Source organism: Pholcus phalangioides, unplaced genomic scaffold, assembly GCF_987345545.1.
Source record: "Pholcus phalangioides strain wild (caught in Gottingen) unplaced genomic scaffold, Ppha-v1.0 ptg000003l_1, whole genome shotgun sequence".
NCBI lineage: Eukaryota > Metazoa > Arthropoda > Arachnida > Araneae > Pholcidae > Pholcus > Pholcus phalangioides.
In genome coordinates, this window is record NW_028301596.1 from 45,251,270 (window position 1) to 45,277,878 (window position 26,609).

At 32.7% G+C, this 26,609-nt stretch overlaps 1 protein-coding gene across 1 annotated transcript in view; it reads left to right on the top strand.

Moving 5' to 3' along the window:
- The window catches only part of LOC149088672 (uncharacterized), a 42,675-nt gene extending 16,996 nt beyond the window's left edge, over window positions 1-25,679 (top strand). Inside the window, exons 12-23 of the mRNA XM_089248798.1 lie at window positions 479-547; window positions 3,165-3,233; window positions 4,087-4,168; window positions 6,948-7,029; window positions 7,898-7,980; window positions 9,683-9,821; window positions 12,794-12,919; window positions 16,532-16,699; window positions 19,657-19,776; window positions 21,153-21,338; window positions 23,392-23,574; window positions 25,282-25,679. Of these exons, the coding sequence (XP_089104924.1) occupies window positions 479-547; window positions 3,165-3,233; window positions 4,087-4,168; window positions 6,948-7,029; window positions 7,898-7,980; window positions 9,683-9,821; window positions 12,794-12,919; window positions 16,532-16,699; window positions 19,657-19,776; window positions 21,153-21,338; window positions 23,392-23,574; window positions 25,282-25,404 (1,430 nt within the window). The 3' untranslated portion in view covers window positions 25,405-25,679. The remainder of the gene's footprint in view (window positions 1-478; window positions 548-3,164; window positions 3,234-4,086; window positions 4,169-6,947; window positions 7,030-7,897; window positions 7,981-9,682; window positions 9,822-12,793; window positions 12,920-16,531; window positions 16,700-19,656; window positions 19,777-21,152; window positions 21,339-23,391; window positions 23,575-25,281) is intronic.
- The last annotated feature ends 930 nt before the right edge of the window (window positions 25,680-26,609 follow it).

Here is a 26,609-nt window from a genome sequence, read left to right on the forward strand (position 1 = left end):
ACATTTGGAGGATTTAGCCATCTTTCTATCAGTTCTTTTAGAAAAATGTTCATCGCTGTGATTAAAAATTTATTTTGCAATGATTTTACGATTATCATTAATGCAAAATCTGTTCCAAGATATTAAAAGAATGGGAATAATGTCTTTTATTGTTTTAACCTCCCATGTTTTAGACAGCTAAATAAACACTTTATTCTGAATTTTGTCATTTAGAAAATTAAAACTGAAAATAACACATGTAAAGCAATAATGTAATAATATGGTTCTCTCATGAAAAAGTTAATATTAATAATTGCAATATCTTTTTTATCATAGGTATCTTGTGCAACCTCAGGATTTTAGGAATTGAAATTTTGAATTATTGGTTTATCATCGTAATACTAATGATTGATTAAAAAAGTTTAAAGTAGCACTTGATATAGGAAAAAGTATGTTTAGGTAGTTAATTTTTTTTTCGTAATATGTTTTTTCTTGTCAGCTTCACCCGAACTCCATGTTTCATACTGTTTGGCAGTGCTTACGATGTTATCACAGCAAAACAAGCAAAGTAAGGGTCGTTCAATGTTACAATTTCTGTTAGAATTCATTCCATTTGAAGGCTGCAACCCCTCATCGGTTGATATATATATATGTGTGTGTGTGTGTGTGTGTGTATATATATATATATATATATATATAACAAGAATCAGGATTCTGTCTAGTCTAGCTTCTAGATTTAGATCTGTTTTCCAGGCTTTTCACAAAATTCTGAATCTGAGAAATGATTCTTTTACAAAATACAAATTGGCAAAACCGTAAATTTGAATTTCTTTTCTTTTTTTCAAAATTAACTAGAGTGGTTTCACTTCCAACAAAATTACTTTTTTTCAAATAAAATTATCATTTTCATAAAGACAGGACCCTATACAAAAAAGTTCAGCTAGTCCCCCTGATAATCTCTGACACGTTGCCTTTCGCAATCAGCAGAAAACTATATCTCATAGCCCTAACTCTATAATTAGCCCTCAAGTGTGGAAAATGACCAGTGGTGAGACAAAAATTATCAATGATTATATGCGTTATATTATTATATAGTATAACATATACAGGGTGCATAGGTAACAGCACACACAGCATTTTACTGGCGAACTGTTGATGCAAGAGACATACTTCTAATTAGAAAAATTTCCAAATAACGTGTAGAACTCAGATACTTCATTCATGTTGCAAAGGGTTGTATAGGTGATTAAAATATAAAAATGAAATTTTTATTCACACATCTTGTCCTCAGAAACCCAGTTAGAAAGTTTCTGCCCTCTCTCTCCTGAGGCCAACAAAGAATGTTTCTAAGTTAAATATTCATATATTTGAGCTCAAAAACTGGAGAAAAGTTGGAAAAGAATGGCTTAAGCTAACAGACAATGTTTCTTTCCCTCGTTTATGCTATTATTTTCCAACTTTTCTTATGTTATTGAATTCAAATATCTCAGCAAGTATTGCACTTAGAAACAACATTCTTTGTTAGCCTCAGAAGAGACAAGGCAACAACTTTCTAATTGGGTTTGTGAGGACAGGATGCTTGTATAAAAAGTTAATTTTTATATTTAAATCAACTATACAACTCTTAGCAACATGAATGATGTATCTGAGTTCTACATGTTAGTTGGATGCAGTTTCTAATTGGAAGTCTGCCTTTAGGATCAACAGTTCGCCAGTAAAATGCTGTGCATGCTGTTACCTATGTACCTTAAATATATTGTACTAGCTCTATTACCCGACAGAGCCAGACCGGCTCTATTACCTGGCGCTGCCCGGGTTTTCTTCAATTACTGAGAGGATTGAAAAAGTGACACACTATTACAAAGGCATGAACTATACTATACAATATCATTTTGGGCATTTGCCCTGCTCTGACGAACTTTTAACGTAGCCTATCATTCAAGTCTGGTCCCATTTGGTATATATGCAAAGTTTGGTGATGATAGATCTAAAATAGTAGATTTTTGTATAGAGAACACGCATGGACAGACAGACAAAAAAATCAATTTTATATATATAGATATGTGTTATATTATGTACAAAAAGGCTCAATTTCTCTAATTTTTTTACATTGGTGTAAAGTATATTTAATCTTGTGGTAAAAAGATCAAGATTTATTGATTGATTAGAAAAACACAAGTTTCAAACATGTCCTCTTCACCCCTGTACCAAAACTCGCTATCAACAAAAAAATTTTGATTGGTTTGTGTTTATTGTATGTGAAAATTCTCCTTAAAAAGAAAATTTAATTTTTTAAAATTAGTTAATTAATTTGGGTTGATATTTTTACTAGGACCATCAAAGTTAGGTACACATACACGTATCTCAGGTCTTGAAAGAAAAATTATTTGAAACCATTCAAAACCATTAAACTCGAGGGTCCACATACCTTTGGAACGAAAAGAATACAGTAACTGCTATCAGCTATCATTTGAAATAAAATTCATTCCTTATGCCTTCTAATAATAGACTTTGTCTTGAATTGATTTCTGATGTGAGGTAAAATATCTCAATGAAGATGTACCACAAAACATATTGGTAATTTTATATTTCAGTTTAATGTCCATTATTTTTGAGTTCATTATTTGGAATAATTTTTTTTTTTTGGACATATAAGTACTAGATACATGAAATTCCCATAGTTATTTTAAAGAAATCTAAATGTTTGATACACATTTCAAGAGTATTATAATCACATTTTGTTGGTATTTTCCCTTTAATGCATGCATGTTTACTAAAGCGAAATCACTTGATGTACTGCGTATAGTATTAATCGATGAAGCATGATTATTATTTATCATAGTTTATCTAATTTTGCATATTTGTGCTGAAAAATCTAGGCATCAATTCCTTTTTCAAGAAAAATTTGTCGAAAATTATCTCCCTTTTGAGTTTTTTTGACATAGCGACCCTCTTCCATGTTGGTAGGAGAATTGATATAAATTTTAAAAAAATTGTGTTATCCTCAGACTCTAATTTAATAACCACACATAGAAACATTTAGGTGCCATTACCAATTTTTTTCACCATTGCAGCTGCCTTGTGCTTGGAATCTAACACACTCCCTGCTTATGTAATGTAATTTTTTTTTGTGCTAAAGGCATGTTATTCACGTAACAATATTAACTCATTGTATTTGACAATAGGTCAATGCTGTTTCTGTGACCAGTTTGGAGAAAAACTTTTAAAGAGCTTGTTTGAAGTCATAGCTAAGAGTAAGTATCTGTTATATAAAAATTTATAACACCGTGCTCGTTTTTTACTGCAGTACTCGTTTATTTGTTTTTGTTTTGATGCCCTCATATTTAAAAAAATAGCATCGAGAGACTGACAATTTTTCTACTGATAATGACACTTGGCATCAAAAACAATTTCCAACACTAAAACAACAAAAGCAGTCCTTCTGACCGCAAAGCTACTTTGACATGCAATTACATCCAAACGCAAAAACTAGGTTCTAGAAATTTCATGATTTTCTCATCTTCTTAAGGCTTTTGAATTCCTAAAATATAAATGTTCTAGGTTTCTTAGTTGAGTGGTAAAACAAAGTTCTACCTAGCCACTATAGAGATATTCAACTAATACGATCACAAAACATGTTGAAATGGACAATTTTCTTTATGCGAATATTAATATTAAAAGAACAGATGTTCCATCATAGTGTTTGCCATGATTGGCCTTCATACTTTGGCTTTTTTTTAATATTTTGAAATAGGTTTCAGTTCTTGTGATATGTTTTAAATTTTTAATCATTATCTGTTTAACCCTTTCAGTGGTATGCCCAGAAATATACTTCCTATAGTGTTTCTATAGTCTTCCTATATTTTCTCATAGTGTTCAACAAAACTCACCACTGAGGGGGTTTAAAAGTTACTAAGGGTTATGTTATGAGGCATATTTTTATCACATAACATTATCTTGTACTAAGTTGGATTATGAGGAAATGTCTATTTTTCCAAAGTAGCTTATTTATTTTTCTTTATGTCAAAAAATTCTTTATAGCTATTCATTCATTTCCATTTAAACAATATTTTTAAAGTATTTATTTCTTCTGTATCATCTCAACAGTTAGAGGGAAGGAGGTGATGTACACCAAACGAATATGTGTTCCATCCTCTCTTAAAGACAACCAAAATGAAAACTGCATGAGGTATAATTATCATTTAGGTCATCATCATTATTGTTATTACAAATACCAACATAATAAAATTTAGATCTGCAGTGAAATACTGGGTGTTTGTGAATTATTGTCTGGGTTTCATTGTCCTATAACTTTTGAATAAGTGACATGACCGAAAAATAATAAATAATTACAGAATCATAAAGTACAACCAAGGATGATATCACTTTTCACTGTCCACATGAAGGTTTTCAACAGCTGACTGATGAGAAGACAAATTTAGAAAAGAGAAAATTCAAGACCACTAAAGTACAACTCAAAAAATTTCAGCAATCATATTTGTTTGCCTAAAGTAAAAGACATTACATCCATTTTTGAAATAATGCTATCAATTTGCTATACTCTCGTCAGGGTTGGCAGGTTTTTGATGCATGACAGTTTTTGACGGTTTAAACTGTCACTTCAAATATTGATTTTCCATATAAAAGTTCCCATTGGAAATGCACACATTAATTGCATCTGATGTTAAGAGTGACTATGCTATACAAAGAATAAATACTTAATATGATTGTAAAATAATTTTCTATTTTTTACAAAATTAATTTGGACAAAATATTTTTTTTCCTTATAAAATATACAATTTGAATAAAGCATAGTACAAAAGCTGAAGGAAAAACTATGAAATGAGTTGTTCTTCAATTCAAGATGATTCTTGACCTTCCAAAATTTCTTTAACTGCTTATACTATATGTGTATAGATATAAGAAGCATCTGCTGTACACTTTTCATAACAGATGGGTGTTTAAAAATATTTTACACCATATATGTAATGTTTATTTCTGCTATTATTGAATTATCTAGATAATCACTGATACTTAAAACCAAACCTGTATTGTGTATAACATTATAATATATTTAGCAATCAAAATACTAGATTGTAGGACTGAAATGTCCTTTAATTTGGCAGTGCTGGCGTGCATATGATGCTTACGAAACTCCTATAACTTATTTTTAGTGCAAAAGTAAGAATAGCTAAGTGTGACTATGATATGGTATATTTACTAGCATTTGTAATGCAATGGTTTTTCAATAGAAGCTCTATGGTATACTAAACATGCAAAACAATGCTTTGAGTATCAATCCAACACAAGTAATCGGCAGTTTAGATAAAGTGAACCATAAAATTATATATTATCCATTCTAGACTCTTCATTTGTCGAAAAATTTAAAATTCGAATTATAATTAATATTTTGTTTTAATTATTGTTATAAATTAATGTTTAAAAATAAAATAAAATATACAAAAAAAAGTTTCCCATTATGTTATATGCCTATTGTTTTAAAATTATTATCCAAAAGCATTCATTTAGGTTTTTGACAGTTTAAACCAGTTTTTGACGTCAAAAACCCAACCCTGACTCTCATTACACTACACAGAGGTGCAGTGATACCTCTGTTTTCATCTGGAATCTTTCCAAAATCAATGGGTGAAATCCAAAACCGTGACAATTATTTCCATATGAATCAATGTAAATAATGCCCAATTAATTTGTTCTAGACTCTTCAAAATAATACCAAAAAACACATTTTATAAAGAATAAATGTAGTATATTAAAAGCGGTAAAAAATTTATATAAAATGAATATAAAAGACTAATGTAAAGAATAAATGAACATTTAACATAGAATTTACATATTTATACCTTTCATGTGGCTCTTCTAGGCATATGAAAGACATCAAGAGGAGGGGGGGGGGGGAAGAGCGACTTTTTTTTCCATATATTATTGTTTGGAAGGGGGGAATCCCTCTCCATAAGATCTTAGGTATCAAGGCCTATATCACTATTTAGATATATATCACCTCATCACTATTTAGGGTCACTTTCTGGACCACTATCTGGTTCACTTGAATTCGGAAATAAATTTTTCGGCTCCAAACTTGTATCTGCGCCTTGCCTAGTAACACTGTATATGCCACCATAACTACAGTAATGCTAGTTTTGCTTTACAATTCTGTAATTTTTTTTTCACTTTTTTCATTCAAAAGTTATAGAACTCAGACAATAATATATAAACACCATATAACTGCTCTATACAGAGCATAGTTCATTTATTTGGCATCTGCAGTTATGATAATAATTGAATAGGCTTCTTTATGCTGGATATCTGTAATTAAAGTGCTTCTTTCTTGCAATGTAGGGCGCAGTAGCCCATGTTGATAAGGTACTCGCCTAAAGTGTTGAGAGGTGTCGCGAGTTTGATATCCGGTTCATCCTTGTCAGAAAACTTTCCTGACACAGGGGTACAACAGAAACGGTGACATGACCGCAGAAAAAATTGCTACCGCAGGGAGTCCCCCATCGAGGGGTTAGCGCACCAACCTCTCGATGAGTATAAAAATAAGCCTGCCATTTGGAATCGGTAATAAATTGTAGGTCCCAGTCTAATTAGCCCTCGTGTGCAGAAAATGACTGTGGTGCGACAAAAATGATGAATGATCTTGCAATGTACAGCAGAATATACTAAACAGAATATCATAAAATATTTTGTTTTCTCACTAGAAACTTTGTGCTGAGATATAATTGATGATGTGTCTTGGCAACATTTGCTAACTCTTTATTTCTGATTTTGTGTCTAATCCACGTTATAACTGCATTTATAAAATTTTATTTTGAATCACCTTACAAAATAATATTTAATTTCCTACATTCCTTCATATTTATTTCATTTTTGCTGTTTCCATAACATTCAAAACAGTTTTCATGCAAATAAGTAAATATTTTTCCTTATACGTGATCTTTAAATTTCAGGTTCATGAGTTTATATGAATATTTTCTCCAAAAACTTTGTTTCATCTTCAAAAAAACCTGTACAGTCCATTTTAATTCCCTGGTAAGTCATTTTTTTTTATAAATTAAGGAATAATTTTCTCCATCAAATAAATCTTCTTAACCCATTAAAGAAATTGTATTTTTTGCATAGAATGAAATTATTCATTTCTAAGTATGTCAAATGTACCTGAAAATATCTGTTAAATTTGTTTAGTCAGTGTTTCTTCACATTTTTAATCTTTATACCCATCCCTTAAAATAACCTCACACTCTAGGGAAGCCCTATTCTGAAAATTGTTTTCTAGAATTGCACCAAATTTAGAGAGATAGATGGCTTTTTCTCAGCCAAGATATCAAGGAAACATTTTATTTTCTGGATATTATGCTGAGGTGAACTCGGAAAGAAAAGTTATCTTGTCCCGGCGGAGACAATATGACTTTTTGACCAGGTAAGCAAAATGACGCATTATCTGGGTGACCCACTAGCGAGGTTTGGCGGTAGATCTTATAGAAGGCACCACCAAAAAAAGGAATACTCAGAGGTGTAAAAACTTTTTTTCTTGAAGAAAATTGTTTAGATCTGATATAAAAGTGACTAATTCTGCTTGAAGATGTAGCTGTTACTTTTAATAGAAAATATACATTTATAAGCTAGCTATGGACTATAATAATAATAATGCATTATATATATATATATATATATATATATATATATTCACACATTAATTTTTGCTTAAATAGTGTTATCAAGGTTTTACTAACAGATGTGATCTTGTGTGTAGTTTTGATATAAAATTAGTAAATCATAGATTTTTTAAATGAAATTTCAATATTGGAAAATTACATCTCTCTTGACACTGACTACAATAATATTTACCGTATTCAGCATCTAGCAATAATAATAATGCATTATTTATTCCTCTTTTAAGGAAAAGATCTTGCTCACTCATTTACTCGCTCGCAGACAGATCTTGTCATTTTTGATCTGTGATGTCTGGTGCTGTATTGTGCGGTATGAATTTCAATAACTTCTGAGATATATTAATCACATTTTACATTTTTCAGCATTAATGAATTTTTTTTTCCTATTTTAAAACTAAAACTTCTTCACAAAAAAGAATCAAATTAGAAATAAATTCTAACAACCATGCTCATAGTTGATTCAAGTGTGAATCAACTGTGCTTGTAACGGTACGGACCTGCGGTGGGTGGAAAGGGACCACTCCATTGAAAATAAGTGCTTATTGATTAATTATAACCTTAATAATTAATGATTTTTCTCATTATAATATCACAATTATCCAATATCTGTCCGATGTCATCGTGATGCCGTGCCATCTTCCGGAAAAGCTCACCTGATGGCTTCGCCTGAATCGCCATTGTGTTACTGTTGCTATGTCATCCTTCCAAAGTGAAGAAAAGAGATTTACAAGACATGTAATCTGGCTTGATCGGCGCTGATTGGTCGCCTTCTCCATGGCAGTGATGAGGTTGTCTCTGGGCTTATGTTTCCTGATCGCAAGCTTACATTTCCTGATCATATCTGTTCTCTAATGATCATGTAGTAGAATCTCGACTCTGCCTGGGGAACCTGAACCTCCAAGCTATGGATTAATTTTCCGTCGATTCCGTTCCTGTGTCCGCAAGTGCTGCTTCTCAAGATGGGGATAATTGGATGAAAGGAACAATTGATTTTGTTTGAGGACTCAAAGAGGACTTCCGAAATATGGTAGAGACTGTACTTTCCATCCACCGGATTTAGTGATTGACTAGTTGTATCCAAGGACATATCTGGTGATAAATTTCATTTTGTTAAATTCTAAATTGTGAACTTTAATTGCTAAATTCTGTTAATTAAAAGTAATTTAAGTTAATTCATGATCTCGACTCTTGTTGGGTTGGATTGATTTCATGGTGATCGCTTTGATCCCGGGTGTGACAAACTCATTACATGCTGTTAAGCTGAAATCAATAATATTTATTTTGAGGTAAGATAGAGTACCATTATACTACACACACACAGTGCCTCTCTGTAACTCCCATTTGAATATTTTGGACCTTATACTAAAACAGAGTTTAGAATTGAACCAATATCACAGAAACTAGATGACGTAATCAGCCATGTTGCTCTTTTGCTTTGTATCCTGACTATGGTCCGTTTCAGGTTAACTTTGCAGTGAAGAGGAAGCTACGAGGGAACCGCATCACTCATTGCTATGACAACGAAAGCCTCTTAACCTATGTATCGATGCACGGCTGCGGTAAGGTAAAATATTCTATATAAATGATCATCATAAACCTCAGATGTATGGGAACTATATTTTGCGGCGAAGGGTTACACTCTCTACCTTTCTCTCCACTGCAAAGTTAACCTGAAACAAACTATAATCATTAGTTGTTACTCAGACATTCAGACATTGGTGCTAAGAATGCCAGCGTTTGACAAATTAATAATAAAAAAATAATAAGATAGCTTATGTTACATACAATTTATATGTTTAATTCTAGCTAAAATTATCAGTTATTAAAAGTGGGTACAGATGGTATAGATTCATGTGTGAAAAATATTTTTTATAGGCTCCCTTTCACTTTGTTATAAGCAGGGTCTGACTATACCAAAATTTTATTTATCTGATTAGGACAATCCAAATTCATCAAGAAATATGTGTCTACGAAGAACATTCGTGAGGAAATTACTATATTTTTTTATCCAGGTACAGTCCACCCGAAGTTTGTTATCAACATTTCTTGATGCTGAAAAGATTGTTGAAAATTGTTGCAGATGTTGAGATTAACTTTTGGGTCTATATACTACTGCAGAGGATATTTTGCTTCTTAAATAAACAACAGAAGGTGATAATTTATTTACTGTTTTCTTAATTTGTTTTTCCATGTACTTCAATCAAATTACTTTTTTTTGTAGCACATACAATTTACAGTGAGACTTGCAAGAAGATTGTTAGCAACAAAACCACTTATTAAATCCAGTCACTAAAAATAAATTTTAATCACTCATTAATTCAGTCACAATCATTTTTTAATTGAAAAAAGATCAAATTTCAATAATTAAGTGCTTATATCAAGGATGTAAAGCATTATATTAATAATTTGATTTGTTGACTTGTTTGCAATCGTTAAATAAAATAGCGGGTGATTATTGAGAATTTTATACAGTGGAACTTTTTGGTTTATGAGCATAATTCGTGCCAAGTATGTGCTCATAATTTGAAATGCTCGCAAATTAAATCAAACTTCCACATAAAAAGAAAAAAAACCCAAATTGTTCCACACCCATCTTATCTCACTCACGTCAGCCATGATTTTTTTTTTGGTTATAGTGTGATTTGGTTTATTTTAAGTTATTCTGTTTTTGCTTATTTCATACTAGTTTTTACTGAAGGTTCGAATCTTCCCTGAATGATATAGAAGAGCAAGGGTTTTCACTTTAGAAATTTTTTCCAGCTTGCATTACATACAACAAGGGGGTGAGACAGTCTTTCATGGGATTGTATTACAAGAAGGGTCAAAAATCTGTGAAAACTTTAAAAATTCATAAAAACCGAAAAAATAACCGAAATAAAAAATGGTTTGCAGGGTTAGCATCACTAAGTTACTGGAATGTTTTTAGACAGGAAGAAAAACATCCAATAGGTAGCGCTGACCTACACGAGTCAAAGGAAAGATACACAAATAACAAACAAGATGCCTCCAAATGCTTGATTACAGCAGTATATGTTTCACATGACCACCACCACAAGAGATAACACATTGCAGGCAAGTCACAAATCCAGCAACGGCAAAGTTCAGCAGGTCCACATACACCAGTGATTCCCAACGTGGGCGTTAACCCCCCCCCCCCCCACCCCGAGAGCAATGGAATGTTCCAGACAGGGTCGTAAAAGCTATGGGTATAACATAGGATTCTATGGGTTCGATTGTGTTGGGGGGGGGGGGGGCGATAGGCGAAAAAATTTCTGGAAAAGGAGGCAATGGGACAAAAAAGGTTGAGGAACTATGACATACACAGTTTAAAATGGTGAACTGGTTGGGGATTAGGAGCGCAAGTTCTTATAACAGTCTCATTTGCATATTTCCACCTAAGTCCTTCATACCAGTGCTACTTATCTGCTGTTTTTGAGTTTTTTCTCCTGTCTTAAAGAAACTCTGTTGACCTAGCAATGCTAACCCTGCAAACCGTTTATTTTGGTTATTTTTCCTGTTTTTATTCATTTTTAAAGTTTCTATAGACTTTTTGCCCACCCTGTATGAATGCTAGAGATGGGAAGAATATTCAGCTGCTATTCTGCATTTGGCAAAATATCTGTGAATCTAGGAACAACAAACTAATTAAAAAAAATTATATTAATTGGAATTTTTCCCTTCCCATAAATTAAAATTTTACTGATTACATTTTATTGTGTGTTGTACACCCCTTTCTGTGAAAGAAGTTATGTTGGTGAATTTCTAGAATAAGGAGAACATGGAAACGGGAAAATATAATCCTACTGTAATTAGGTATTAGTACTTATTGTGTTTATTAATATTACATTAGTCAATTTCACCACTGAAAGATGCACCTAGACAAAAAAAAAAGATAGGTATTGAGCTACTGAAAGGGGAAAAGAACATCTAAAGAGAAAGAATAAAAGTAATATTAAAGTACAATATATATCATTGATAATTTGATTGTCAGTATCATGGCAAAAAAAATCATTCAATTACCAGTTTTTTTTATATTTATTTAAATAATAAATTGTAGAATTTTAAAATCCAATATCAATCATTTGAAAAATAATTTTATTTTCAATTGAAAATACCAATTTTATTTATAATTGTGATGAATTTTAAGAAAACTGATATTCGGTCAAAACATTAGCAGAATATTCTGCATATGGTTATTCTGCCAAATCGCTATTCATCTCATCCCTAATGAACGCCACTCCTGCAGTCAGTGGTGCCTTAAGGAGTGGGGGGGGGGGGGGCCCAAATCAAACAAAGCTCTTAATCTAATTGAGGGTTTAGTTAATACATGTTTGTATTAAATATGTAATTTTCAATTTGGTCTTTAATTAAAATAATAAAAAAGTAGCTCTGAAAAATGCTTGAGTTTAGTCTCATTAGGATGGCCTTGCTTGCTGTAAGAGGAAAGTGAATTGTCTGGTTTCTAGTTGTGATCATGTAGTGCTCGACAGACAAGAGTGAATATGCGAAGCTATAGTGCTCATCTAGGAGTCTTTAATATATGTACTACTCTTGTTGCAAGAAGTATTTTGTTTACAAAGTCAAAATCTTGAACAATTCTAAATTTTTTACTCATATTGCGAGACATTACTTGTTAATCAAGTCAAAATTTGTTCACAGTTTTTGCTCATCTTGCAAAACACTCATAAATCAAATTACTCATAATCCAAGGTTTTATTGCACTAGAAAGGTTCCACATATTTTACTATTTTCCCACCCCCATATTTTAATTTTTCTGGATACAGTTGTATTCTAGAAATTACAGTATCTTGAAAATAACAATATAAATGTTTCAGATGTTTGACATCATGTAATTTTAGTGTCTATGAAATATACAATAAGAAATTTATCAAAAAATTTTTCATGAGAACATATAGATGCTGCATCAAGCAAATTGATGCGTTGTGTTCAGAGTTTAACAATTTATCAATCACGAATAAAAATCTGGTAGTGTATTTCATTGTACTTATCTAGTATGAGTTTGTAAATTGTTTAGCTTTGCAAGGATACAGGTTTTTCTGCAATTTATTATAAACTCCGGCCGTGAAAGTCTACCTTCTCATTTATTTTTTTTTGTCTTGCAGAAAGAAATTCAAAGCATTCACAATGATTTGCTTACTTTTGGAGATCATGGACAGTGTATGAATCCAGGGGTTCTATTTTTTTTGCAGGACTGTAAGAAAGATGGTCACCAGTTCTGTAATTCTGCTGTAAGCTTTATTTATTTCGCAGGTTTATTAGCTATACATATCAAATTTATTTTCTGTCTGTGTGAATGCTCTCTACATAAATCTACAGATTTAGATTGATCTCTGCCAAATGTTACATATAGACCAAACAGGACAGACTCAAACAATAAGCTACTTTAAAAGTTTGTCAGAGCTGGAGAAGTGTCTGAAATGGACAAGAAACTGTCTGCAATGATGGTTCACAAGCCTCGATAACAATTTTTGGAATGGTTATTTTGATTACTGTGACTCTCCAAAAAATGTGTTTCAGATTAGTTTATTCCTGTGTCAAGAAATTTGTCACCTATTAAATGCTGCCAGTGCATGGAGGAAACCCGGCAACACTAGGTATTATAGCTAGTTCTTTATAGAATGAACTGCACCTAATCTGCCAAACGAAAGGGGATTATAAGCAAGCCCAGGTGAAACTATAAAACGCCATAGTAACCCTGTTATATCTCTAACCATTTTTGAGTTTTGGCGGATAATGAATTATATATGGAAGGGAAATACATAAAGTCTGGAAAACACCCAAATTTATCAAATTTTCAAAAGACCTGCACACAAAATAAGCACACATTTGGAAAGAACAGAAAAATCTTATAAAGTGACATTCTGATAGTGCCGGACTCGTGATGCGAGGATCCGGGTTCGAACCCCACAGTGGTGGTCGGCTGAAGTTGGTTTTCTGTGGTTCCCAACTTCAAGGCGCAAATGCGAGCCGATCTCCCCGTTAAAAAGTCTCGCCACAGAGAGCAACAGTCCTACAACGGTAAATCATTCAACCATGACACTTCACTCATAGTTAGTAAAACTGGGGGCAGATGACAGCACTACACATAACAAGCATTACACAGAAACAAACTTTACGTCAGGTTGCACTACAAGTACACGCACATTCCCGCATGTACCGGTTTGTTGGGGGGTTCCGGGGGGAGTGCATGTGTGGTGTAGCAGTAGTAGGTAGGGGCTCGGGGATCCATGATGTTCTTAAGTCAGCCACCTCGTTGGGCAATTTGCCTGTTGTGGCGTTGTATTTGTATTGTATTGTATTAGAATATCTGCATTTAATGGCAAGCCACAAGAGCGAAAGATGAGAAATTTAATTTTCGCCAAAAAATTTGTAACTTCTTATTCAGCAAACACCCTTTTAGCTACAATTGGTCAAGTTTAGCAAAACTTCTCCATTCCAACAGCTTTCAAAAGAGCTTACAATAAACCGTATCAGTGTTCAGGAGAAATTTAGCCTTTGTTCGCAATACATCACTGAAATCTGTGCTCGTCGAAGTAGTTATTTGACAAAAATTTGGAATTTAATGCAGTTACTGATCTTGGTGACAGTTTGATTTTAGGGGAAAAATTCTATAAGCACCATCTCTTGCAGGATATTTGTATTCAGTGGTGAGCTACAAGTGCTGAGAGATTAACAAAGCATGAAATAGAATTTTCACTATAGAAAATATACTAAAATGTGTGTGTATATACTTTGACAAATGCTGATTTCTGTGATGTATTGCAAACAAAAGATTGAATTTCTCCTGAACTTGAACACTGAGATAGTTAATTGTAAGCTCTTTCAGAAGCTGGTGCAATGAAAAAGTTTTCAATAAATTTGACTGATTGTAGCTAGAAGGTTGTTTGCAGAATCAGCGATTACAGGTTTTAGCAAAAATTCGATTTTAGGGTTCTTTTAGGATTTCTTCTGTTCTTTCCAAAAATGTGCTTATTTTATGGGTAGGTCTTTTAAAAACTTCACAAATTTGGGATTTTTTCCAGACGATGCATTTTTCTTTCATTATGGCTCACGAACCCGCTGCATAGCATAGAGAAGACTGTTATACCTTGGAACATTATTTTTCAAACTTTTTTCTCAGCCAATTTGTATAGTAAAATTCCACGTGGTAATTAATTTTTAGTATCTGCATACTGTATGAAAGATCATATAAAATGTAAATTGTCTTTCTTACTGTTACTTTTCAGTTACTTGTTAAAAGTAGATATTTCACTGCACGCCAGCACCTGCCATATCTCTATACTTGCCATTTGATGCCACTAATGACTTCAGTTGGAAAAAAAGACACCATCTATTGGTTGCCTCAAGCTCATTAGATAAAATTACATATCTGTATACTTTTCTCCCAGTTTGAACCTGGGACCTGATGGCAACCTTCACGGTGGTAGATAAGCATCTTACCATCATGGCACTCTGGCATGCTGAAAGTAGCTAGATTAGGGATTTCCCACAAATTGATGTTTTGTTTATTTTCTTATCGCTTGATTATCTTGAGAATAAGCCAGCAGCATTATGTGAATGAGCGAAGATGCCTATCTGATGCTATATCAGAGAAATGCTTGAGCATAACACACATATGTATGATGTCAAAATGAAAAAAAAACAAACAAAGAAATAATCAGGTGACAGAAAATAATCAAAATAACAATTAATCCCTTATCAGTCAGCTACTTTCAGTAAGTAACTGAAATTACTGCTCACTGTGTTGCCGATATCTTTCTGAAATTTTGTGACGTTCAACTGGAATTTTTATTCATGTTGCACTATATATATGGCAACCAAATTATAAAAAGATAAAATAGATATTTCCCCTGTGCATTTGTTATTAAAAATCATCAACTTAAATGATCAACTTAATCTCATTGAATACTAAATTGTGTGTGTTACATTTTAAATTTCTTTACAGTGTGCCACATGTATTAGGTAAAATTTTCGGTAAGTTTGCAAAAATTGGTTGAAAACTCGCCATGTTATAAGCAAAAACATGCAATGAAAATTGGAATTTCTATTAGCAACATTTATATCTTTGTGAATATGTATGCTATCTTTTTTTTTTACAAGCGTGCATACAGGTATTGCACAAAACAAGTAAAATATTCTGTGAAAATTACAAATCATTTTCGGCTTTTTATGGTACAAGGTTGGTCAAAAATATTTTTTTCGGTCCCCACTAAAAACATTTGTGTCTGAATCTGCACTGGAAAGTTTCAGTTCAAATATCATGTTTACATTCCCGAAATTACAAAACAATGAGATGCTATTGCTCATTTTCTTGAAACTGTCAAGTAATGAAGTGTCTACTCAGTGTATAACAATATTCAAGGGACAGGAGAAACATTCTTATAGGAGTGATATCATTATATAAGATTTTTACTGTATCTGTTATTCAAAACTAAGGTTACATTCCACTTGCAGTGTGAGAAAAGAGTAACTTCTTGATATATGTGCTGTTGCCTGTGGCTTAGTCTCCCAGTTCCCCAGACCTTAATCCACTGCATTTCTTAATGGGACACATGAAACATGTGTAGTGTACACCCACATGCTTCACCTACCGCTTCATTAGAAGATCTTGTAGCAAGAATCATTACTAGGAACATGAGCAACACCAGAATGAGAGTCTATGATATATATTTTGAATATTCTTATTCATCACATGCAATCAAAATTCCGCATTACGGATTGCTTCTGCAAGTAGAAGTTGACTTTGCTTTCATTTATCAAATTTTGTTTCGTATAAAATATATATTATACGGGATATTGAAATTACTTCAAGACATAAAAATTTGTGCTCTGTTTTTCAGGTCAATAGATTGTATCACCTTCAGCATTTTCTTAAAAGTGAGAGTATGCCTAAGGTAGCCAAAGCTTGCTTGGATGAAAAGATTGCTGTAACGGTGCTTAAAACTACTACACATTTAATTCCATCTTTTCCAGTTGAAAATGAATCTGATGGTGAAAGACTTAGAATGGTGAGCTCGGAATGTATTTTAAATACATGTCGGAAAATGTAGAAAATAACTCATCAGTGTTGACAATTAAAATCCTCTTCAGTGTTGACAATTAAAATCCTCTTTTGGGTTATACTTGTGTTGTCTTATGAAATTATAGGACTAAATTAGTTTGCCACAATTGTTTTCCTGAAAGAAATTTCTGGATCAAAAAGTTCTGGGCATATTACAATGAACTTGCTTTCAACTAATTTAAAATATATGATATTAAGATGCAAATAAACATCCAGTATTTTGATGGAAGGATTTCATACTGTTTGGCCATCATGAATGAGTAAAACTTTACGCTTTTCTCACATGAAGACAGTGATCAGTATTTATTTAGTTATCTGGCCAGGCTTGCGTTGCTTTGATGTGATTGGTCGATAGTACTCAAACTGTTTGATTGTTTCAAATTTGGTCCACACGGGATGCAATTTTGGTACAGTGCTTGAACTTATGAATTTTCATTGTCTCTGAATATTTGGAAGTGGAGGGTGGGGGGAGTAGTTTTTATTTGTGAATAAAATCTGGGTATTGCTCAATAACACATTGTTGTCATTATTGCCTTATGGTCTTATAAAATGTGGAGGTATGATCAGCTGCAGCTTCTCGTGTACTCAAGTTCTAGTTGCCACGGATCATTCCATGGTTACAATATATACCTGACCACTAGGGTGGCCCTTATTTTTAAAAGTTTTCTTTTAAAAATAAGGGCTTTTCTTAAAAGTTTAGCTCCCCCCACCATATTGGCAGCACAAAAAATTCACACAAAAAACACTATATATGCACACACTTCCAACACAATCCGTAGTAAATCGCCCATGACGGTAAACCAGAGTTGTGTTCCACTTGAAAGAAAAGAAAGACACACCCCCCCCCCCCTATATCTTTTTCCAATCAACCGGGAAAAAAAAATCTGTGTAACATTTTAGCTCAATCGAACAAGTACTAAGCGACCCTCAAGTGCCTTGAATTTGAACATACAATGATTTTTCACTTATGCGTTAGTACAAGGGAACAAGAAAATAAGACGCATAAGTGAGAGAGGTGTATAAGTGAGCAGTATTTACCTATATCTCTGATCGAGAGTGCAGAAAATCATCTTATAACTGAGAGAAACATATAAGTGAGAGATTCCTATAGTAAGCAATGCTTATTCCTTGATTAATTCTGATTAATTCAATGATTAATTCTGTTCAAAAGCAGTATGCTCTTTCCTATCCCAACCATTTTATTTTTTCCTTCTTGGAAAAATTTATGAGGACACATCCAGGCAACCCCAGTTGTTTAAAACATTCTGAATCAAATTTCCCAAAAGTTAACTAAAATTTTAAAAATACCTGAAATAACATGAAAAATTTAAGAAGTAACTTATGCTTTTTTAACATGCAACTTCTATAAGAGAAACACATTCTTATTTACATCAATAATTATTATAGTATCAAAACAATGTGAACAAACAAACACATTGAACATTATTTTCTCTAAAAGAAGAGTTAGTAGAAGTTGGGTGTTTTTTTATTGTTTCTAGCAACAATCTCCAAAACCAGTTGTTTCTCAGTTTTACTTTTTTGTAAGAATGAGCTTTTCTTTTGATTTTTGTATTGATTTTTTCGAATTTCCCTTTTAACTTCCATGTTGAAGCTACCATATGAGCTACTATAGAGAAATTTGCTCGCCAAAAGCAACAATTACTATGCAATTCGTAATATATGGAAGGGTATTATACCAAATAAAATGCATTAATTTGCTAGTTAAAAAATTCAGACTTGTTAAAAGCAGGCTTGAATGTGCATACATATAGGTTACTGCCATAGGTGTATTTGTTTCTGATTTACTCAGAAGCCCCTTCTGCTTTTTCAACCTTATTAACATCTTCTGGTCGGAAACAAAATTCTTCTAATTTTTCACATCTTCATTAAAAAAGTCCCTGAAAATCTGCAAATTGTGCTTCACAAAAATGAAAAGTCCCTAAAGAAAATCCCTCAATCCTTGCGATTCTCATAATTTCTCGACTTAAAAACATGGTCAAGTGAGACATCAAAAAACACTGAAAATCATCAATTCTTGTTAAATATGATGGCAAAAATTAGTAAAGCTGTGCCAATTATTGCAAAAATTGATAATGATGAGAAATAAGTGCAAATCAAAGGAAATTAAAATAAATTTTACAAAAGAAGAAAAAAAACGTTTAGCATGAGGCACACACATGTGAGATAAATATTCATATTTATAGCCATAATATATTATCATAATGTACTTCTTCCAATTTTTTCGTATTTTTATAGAAAAGTCCTGAAAATCCTCAAATTGTGCCTTGCAAAAATGAAAAATTCCTCGGTCTTTATAATCCTAGGCTTACAGTTTCCTCGACAAAAAGATACAAGAAATTGGGATTAAAAAAACTGTAAATCATTGATTGTTGCCAAAAATGAGCAAAGTTGCCAATTATTGCTAAAATCAGTAATGACCAGAAATAAAGAGTGCTACTGGATCCAAATCACTGGATTAAAATGAATTTATATATAAACAATATATTTAGTATGACAAATATGTGAGATAAATATTCATATTTATAGTCATAATTTTAATCCTTGGTTTTAATGAAGAATAAATATTCAAATGGGTTTTATTGAAAATACGAAAAAAAAAGAAAAACAGACATCTTAGAAAAAGGCTACAATTAGGAAAAATATAGGAATGTTCCGGGAAAACGGGTTATGTGATCATTGTATGTAGTCACTCAAAAATCCCCATTTTTCACTTTTATTTGTATGACTTTTTTTTTTTTTTGCAGCAAAATATTTTGTCACTTGACAAACTACAGAAATTTTCAAGTCTGGGAATCGGTACCTATGTACTTTATAAGATACTTTACTTGAATATATCTCTTATACCAATGAAGTTTAATTTATTGTTGAATTTTTTTTTTTTAGATTATAGATATTGCTAATCAATTATGGCAACCAGAAAAAATGTCTATTGTATTGACGGTTCTATCCCTTCTAAACTCTATGGACAAACTTTTCATTGCTCAGAGTGTTGATGAGAAACTGGTAAGTTTCAAAAAAATAATAATAATCCTAACTAGTGCTATTAAAATGAAATATTGGTGTTTTAAAGCTCAATGTTTTATTTAAATGAAAAAAATGTAAATCAATATATTAAAATTTTAATTCATAGAGATAATAATTGATTTATTCAAAAGTTTCGAATGCTTTAGTTAGTGTTAGTTTTGAGACTCAATGAAGAAGCCAAGGATGAAGGGGGAAACCCTTTATTTGGCATTGTTGCTCTCAAGCAACATGAGTTTCTTAAATTTTTCAAGTGAAAGCATTTTATATTTTGAGCTCATTTCATCATCGTTGCTTTTAAGCAACTCCTGAATATTCAATTTTTACATGTGAGTTGTTCATAAAATTTCTATAATTGCCTGCAGAATGGTTCAAGGGTACACATATCTCCTATTTCTTGATAAGCCAAGAAAGAATGATTTCTGACTCTTGCATTTTGGAGGGAAATACCATGTGTGAAGGAAACATGTTGCTGTGCATTCTTGATCAATGATAGACAACTAAGTTGGTAAACAATAAATGGCATTTTTATATTATTCAAATCTAGGTAAATCATACAAATACAGTATGTTCCCGGAAGTGCAACATCCTATATTTTTTTTAAACATTCACAATAAACTTTTTTTTGTAATGTTTTTGTCTTCAGGGTACCTCATTTGCTTAGTATAATCCCCTCCAAATTTTTCATATGAAAATCAATCTCCTGTCCAACCTTTGTGAAAATCAACCTCCGGTTACTTTGACCACTATCTGTCCTAGATTGGTGATCTCCAACATGGGGCCAATTTTAGAATGAGTTTTTCCGTTGAGGCTTGGGAACTTTTCAGAGAACTCCCACCATTTTTTTATATCTGTTCAAATTTATATTTCAAAAATTTCTTGGAGACTTTTATTTTCCCCCTTTCTGTATTTTCTTTGGAAGGGGCTTGACCATGGTCCCCACAAGGTCATGGCAAAAGCAGCTCTGCACGTACATGGCTCATAGCGTCTATTACGGCCCAATCAGGGCATTATGAGCTGAGAATGAAAATGTGTCCCAACAAGAGTACACCTTCTAACTGACCTTCTACAGTCTTGCAAGTTGATAATGTTAACTTAAAGGGTGGGGGAGGGGGGGAGAGATCATGTCTGGTTCAGCCTTAGCTTAAAAATGTGTAAAAAAATTTGGATGAAAAAAACTTCATTTATTTGATAGATAAATTGAAATTTAAATAACTATAAATGAAACTTTTTCCATGTTATGATATAAGTCCATTCTGTGCTTTAACATGAGTGATAACAATACCCAAATAATATTATCTGTAATTCTAATAAATGGCGTCTGCTGTTTTTCAAAAAATGTTTTTTCCCTGTTTTAGAAGCAAGGCATACTCACAGACTTTTCAAATCTATTTTTGAAGATGTTGATGCATAGCGATCAGATAATATGCAACGAAAGTATATATATTCTAGCAAAGTTGGCATTCTACAACTGCAACAAGGAGATAATATTGAGATGTAAAATGGTTTTCCCAGATCTGCTGGAGAAAGTGAAGAACTACTTGGTACTAAAATTTTTTTACCTCTTTAGTTTCTTTGTTCTATCAAATGGTTCTATGATGGTTTTGATTTGTGATCGATTCTCAGTTCAATGGTTAACTACTTCTTTAATTGCAGTAGCTAATTTAACAAGAAATCAACAGTTCTCTTATTTAATAGTTTGAGTGAAAATTCTTGATGTTGCATTTTTATCATCAAGATGATATAGGTAGCTACCAACTTTGGAGAATGAGAATTAAGGAGGTTTTCGCACAGGTCCAAATTCTTCACAAAAGTAAATATAAAAGGGATTTTGAGAAATAATATAGGGATTTTTCACTAATAAAAGTAAAAATGTGGGGATATTTCCTTTTGCAAAAACATGACTTCTTGCAAACCATCGCGATTAGAATCAAGTCACCAATCATCGCCAAGCAGGCGGTTAAATTACCTGTCATTACTACTCCCAAATCAAATCACGCCAACAAAGAGATCATTATTGGGCTAGAAACGAGACATAGACTTAACACAGTGGTTCTCAGACTTTTGTCCCCTTGCCCAATTCCTGGTTTATCTGCAGCTCCCCATGGTAGTTTAGTAGATACTTTCACTTATGAAATAACTTCTTTAAAACATAAATAAGCACACCTCACCATCACGTCCCTAAAAACCGCAGCGTACACTTCGAGAAACGCTGAACTGGACATACGGTCAAATTAGATACAAGTCATCTCACGGATGCAACTCCCTGCAGAGACAGAGAGCGACCATTCCTCCTGTGAGAGACCACTACCAACCTTTCATCACAATTCATTCAAGCCCTTTGTCTCGAAAGACTTGTTAACTACTCCATCAGTGTTCATCCCACAAGACTGTAAGCAAACCTCTACAACAACCATACACCGGTCCATTTGAAGTTATTTCAAGAGCTGATAAGTATTTTATGGTGAACATCAATGGTAATCATGAAAAATGTATCCATTGATTGCCTTAAACCATCTTTTATGTTAAATACTGATTTTTGAAAGTCACATAAATTATTGGTTTTAGATCTGGCGAAAGAGTAAGATCTCTGATTGACCCTACGAAGTTATAGGATTCATAATTATGTATAATATATGTGTTACAGTATTATTATTCAATTTTTCTTTTCTTAAATGTTTGTCTTTGACTGGAGGGGAAGTACTGTAGTGTATTATTGTCTGTATAGATGGCGCAGTCCCATGCTTCCTGCTCGTGATTGTAAAAGTCAGTTTTGACTTGTACCACCGATATGTAAACATGCGTTCCTTTTCTTTATACTTCTTCCTCAATATATATTAATAAATTGTTAAGTTTTTAATGTTTTTTATCTTATGACTACAAGCTTCAGATTAGCTAAATCACTATATCTGTAGTTGGTAAGCAGAGAAAATATAGGCCATGAGGACACTGCATATTGAAAATGAAATCATGGACGATGGATTGTCCAACAAATTGATTTCACGACTATTTATGATCTTTCATTCCGCACATGCAATCTCTCGATGGTATTATATTTCAAATCTTGTCAGTGGACTATAAAATGTAAATTAGGCAAAAAATTACAAGAGCTGAAAGAATTATAATTAAAAAACCCATATTGAGGTATCAAAATACAAGTTTGTGGTGTTTATCATACTCTGAAAATTTTTGTCTAGAATGGCAAAAAAGAAATAATGAATTAGGGTTTATTAGAAAAAATTCCAGTCACTCCAGGGAGTTCGAAATTTCTGTTGTAGGTTAAATTTTCATGAATATCTCTGCAGTAGAAGCTCAACCTACTTGCTTTATGATTGCAAATAGAATGAATATTTTTCATCCCCATTCCCACAAGTGTGTGTCTTCCTGAGTGGGATGGAGGGTGGGGGGACTTGGTGCATTCACACTTGTTGCACACCCTTAAAGGTGGTTGTATGTTCACATCCAAACTTATAGCCATGTCATCCTGTTCTTCGCCACTTAATAAATTGTTTTTGCTCTTTCAATGAAGAAAGTTACTTATGATTAATGATATTATATCATATAATTTATATATATACATATTCTCACCTTTCTCAGGTTCATAAGATGAACTTCCGGCGTGAAGAAGATAACTGGAGAGAATGGAAAAAGATTTCATCTTTGTTGAAACAATACCCCAAGTGTACTAGTCTTCCGAATAAGTTTGATTTTAGTCTTGCCCATAGCACTCTCCGCTTCAAGTTGGCAGTTTCTGAAAAGTCATGCAATACCAATTCAGAGGTAGAGGTACACAGCGTTATTTTCTAAATTGAAATGACCCTGTTGATTAATATTGCTTCTCTGCAGGCTTACAATTTCAACCTATTATTCTAATTGTCTCATGATGTTACCATGTTTTTCTGGGATGGTATGCGCAATCTTCTTACAATACTCAATGCTAAGCTTATGACATGGATTCAATTTCAGTTTTACAGACACTTTAATTGTTATCACTTGAAAATCTGTTTTGATTTGTTACCTATGCATCAATCTCTTTTGAGGAAGCCTCCTAAGTAAGACATTGTTGTCCATTATTGCATGTGCGATTTCATCTGAGTAGCTTCACCATTAAGTTTCTGGAAGTTTAAGTCATACCTTGGTTTGAACTTTTTAAACCTCCCATAAAGGTCATCTCCAAATGATGGTAACCTCTAGGCAATGGCTATATTTTCTTAGAATGTAGAACCCATCTTATTGGGTACAGTATCAAGGTTAGCCTCTGAATAAGGATTTTCAAATAATGACCACTTTCTGACATGAAAATAAAAGCAAAATGATACATATCATAAGAAGAATAACCCTCAAAATTTTCTCTGTGAAGGATTTTTTCTTAATTGAACGCTGCAGACATAAAATAAAAGTATTTGTTTTTTCTAGTAATTTCAAAATATGCCCCCCCCCCCCCAGACATGGGGTTCCATAAGTAGTTAACAGATGTGCTAGATGTGTTCCTGAAAAAAATGAAGCAGAAATTAGGGTTAAAATATAGTGTTACTTTTACCAGGGAGTCTTTAGTATCTACGCTATTTGATGAGTGATGCTTAAGTAAGCCCTATCTGAAAATACTGTCCTAGATAACAAATAGCTGATTGCATCAGAGGATGAATCTGATCTCAACGAATGCAGGTCTGTAGGGGACAAGGATTACAGCACAGTACTATGTATTTTCTTCATGAAATTATCATGGTTTTTGGCAATTGCATTTTGTATCTGCTAGCTTTTTTATACTCATTCCGGTAAAATAGAAATTTCTAAGTTTTTCACGAACAAAAAAACTTAATTATCAAGGATAGTAATGACATCTTAGCACTGAAATTAGCTTAAATTTTCTGATGGGGATGCACGAAATAAAACAAATTTTGAATAACAGTTCAGTGTTTATTTGGTGTAGGCTTTTCTAAAAGTCTGCAGCAAAAGCATCTAAATAGTTGCACTAAAGAAATCAACAACTTGTTGTTTGAATGAGATTAACGATAAAAAAAAGTCCAATCATAAATTAAAAGTTACCGTGGAAAATTCATGTATCTTCAAATCCCAAAAAAAAAAAAAAAAAAAAAAATGTGCTACTAAAAACTGTTCCTTTTAATTAGGTATAGCATGAATTGCTATAATTTTCATTTAATAAAAAACTTTGAATTTTTTTCCATTTAGAAATACTGAATTTCTTTAACAATGGTAACCTTCCAATAACAGCCACATTTTCTTGGTCCGGTTAGTGGCCATTGTTGAGAGATTTCACTATCCATATGTTGAAGTTTGTTCTCTGGCTTAATTTTCTGCAAGGACTGAAATATGTTTGTGATATTATGCACAAGAGCATGACGGGTGATAATTATAACACCAGTTTCAGATACTGCAATCAAATTCTTAAACTTTGAATATTTCTGCTCAATAATATTTTCACATGATTTCTAAAATAGTGTTATAACATTAATTATGTATTTTCAGTTGGATTTTGTCATGTCATCCTTAAGTGAAGCGTATGAGAGGATACAAAGTCTCCGAAACATATCACCTTCATGTCAAGAGAAGATTCGTGAATACTGTCAGCATATCCTCGATTCCACTTAGGACCATTTTTTATGTAATCTTTGTATTTCATTTCAATGTATTTATGTGCGTTACTTATTTTCCGATGTGTAAAACAATTGTATATGTAAATTACAAATTAATTTTTTTAAATGTACATTTTAATTTACATGGAACGATTTAGAGATAAATGATTTACAACAAAGTGAGAAGGAATTATATAGGTTAAATTTATTTTTGTCATATGAATGACTGCCTACCAATAATATAATAATCCAACCGCTCATAAATATAACTAGTGGTTAGTTTTGATCTTGACATTTTCTATACTATTAGTTTTGATCACAGGTGAATACCATGTCAGTACTACCAGGGGTCTGTCCAGCCAAAATTTGGGTCCCATTTCTGGACTTTTCACATAATTTCTGATTGGAAAAATAAACCCTTCACAAAAATCTGGATATGAAAAATGAACCCTTCACAAAAATCTGGATATGAAAAATGAACCCTTCACAAAATACAAATTAAGAATGAAACCACAAATTTGGCGTTTCATTTTTTGTGATAAATTATATGTATAGATTATTTCTCTTCCCATAAAATTATTTATTTTTCACAGAATTAATGACCCTTTTCACAAAAACAGGGCCTTACAAAAAAAGGTTTGAACAACTCCCTGGTTCTATACAGTAGAGTTGGTGATAGTATGGTGTATTGCCAACCCAGTAAAAACTTTTTCTTTCGAACCGAGCACAACTGAGATCTATCATAATTTATGGGCGATTTACTACATACTGAGTTGTGCCAGAAGTGTAAGTGTGTGTACCCAACAGTCTGAGTGCGTATCTAGTGTTGTGTTTGAGTTTTCAGTGCTGCCCTGTCTATATTTCAATACACCACACCATGCTACAGAGGAACAAGCGAGAATACTCTTTCAAGAAGACTTATAACCTATTTCTGGATGCCTTCATAATGGTGTCGCTTTTCCAATCCTCCCAGTAATGGAAGAAACCCCATGCAGCGCCGAGTGTTAGAGCCAGTTATAAATGTTTCTTATATTTTAACAAAAACCAACTTTTGTAATTTAATTATGCATATTATAGAGCGCTCAAACTTTTTTTGGTCCTGTTTTTGTGAAAATTTTTATTTTTGAAAAGGGTCAGTAATTTTGTGGAAAGAGAAGCTTAACTTAAATTATTTTGTGTTTGAAAATTCTTAATATTAGCCTATTATTAATCATATACAGG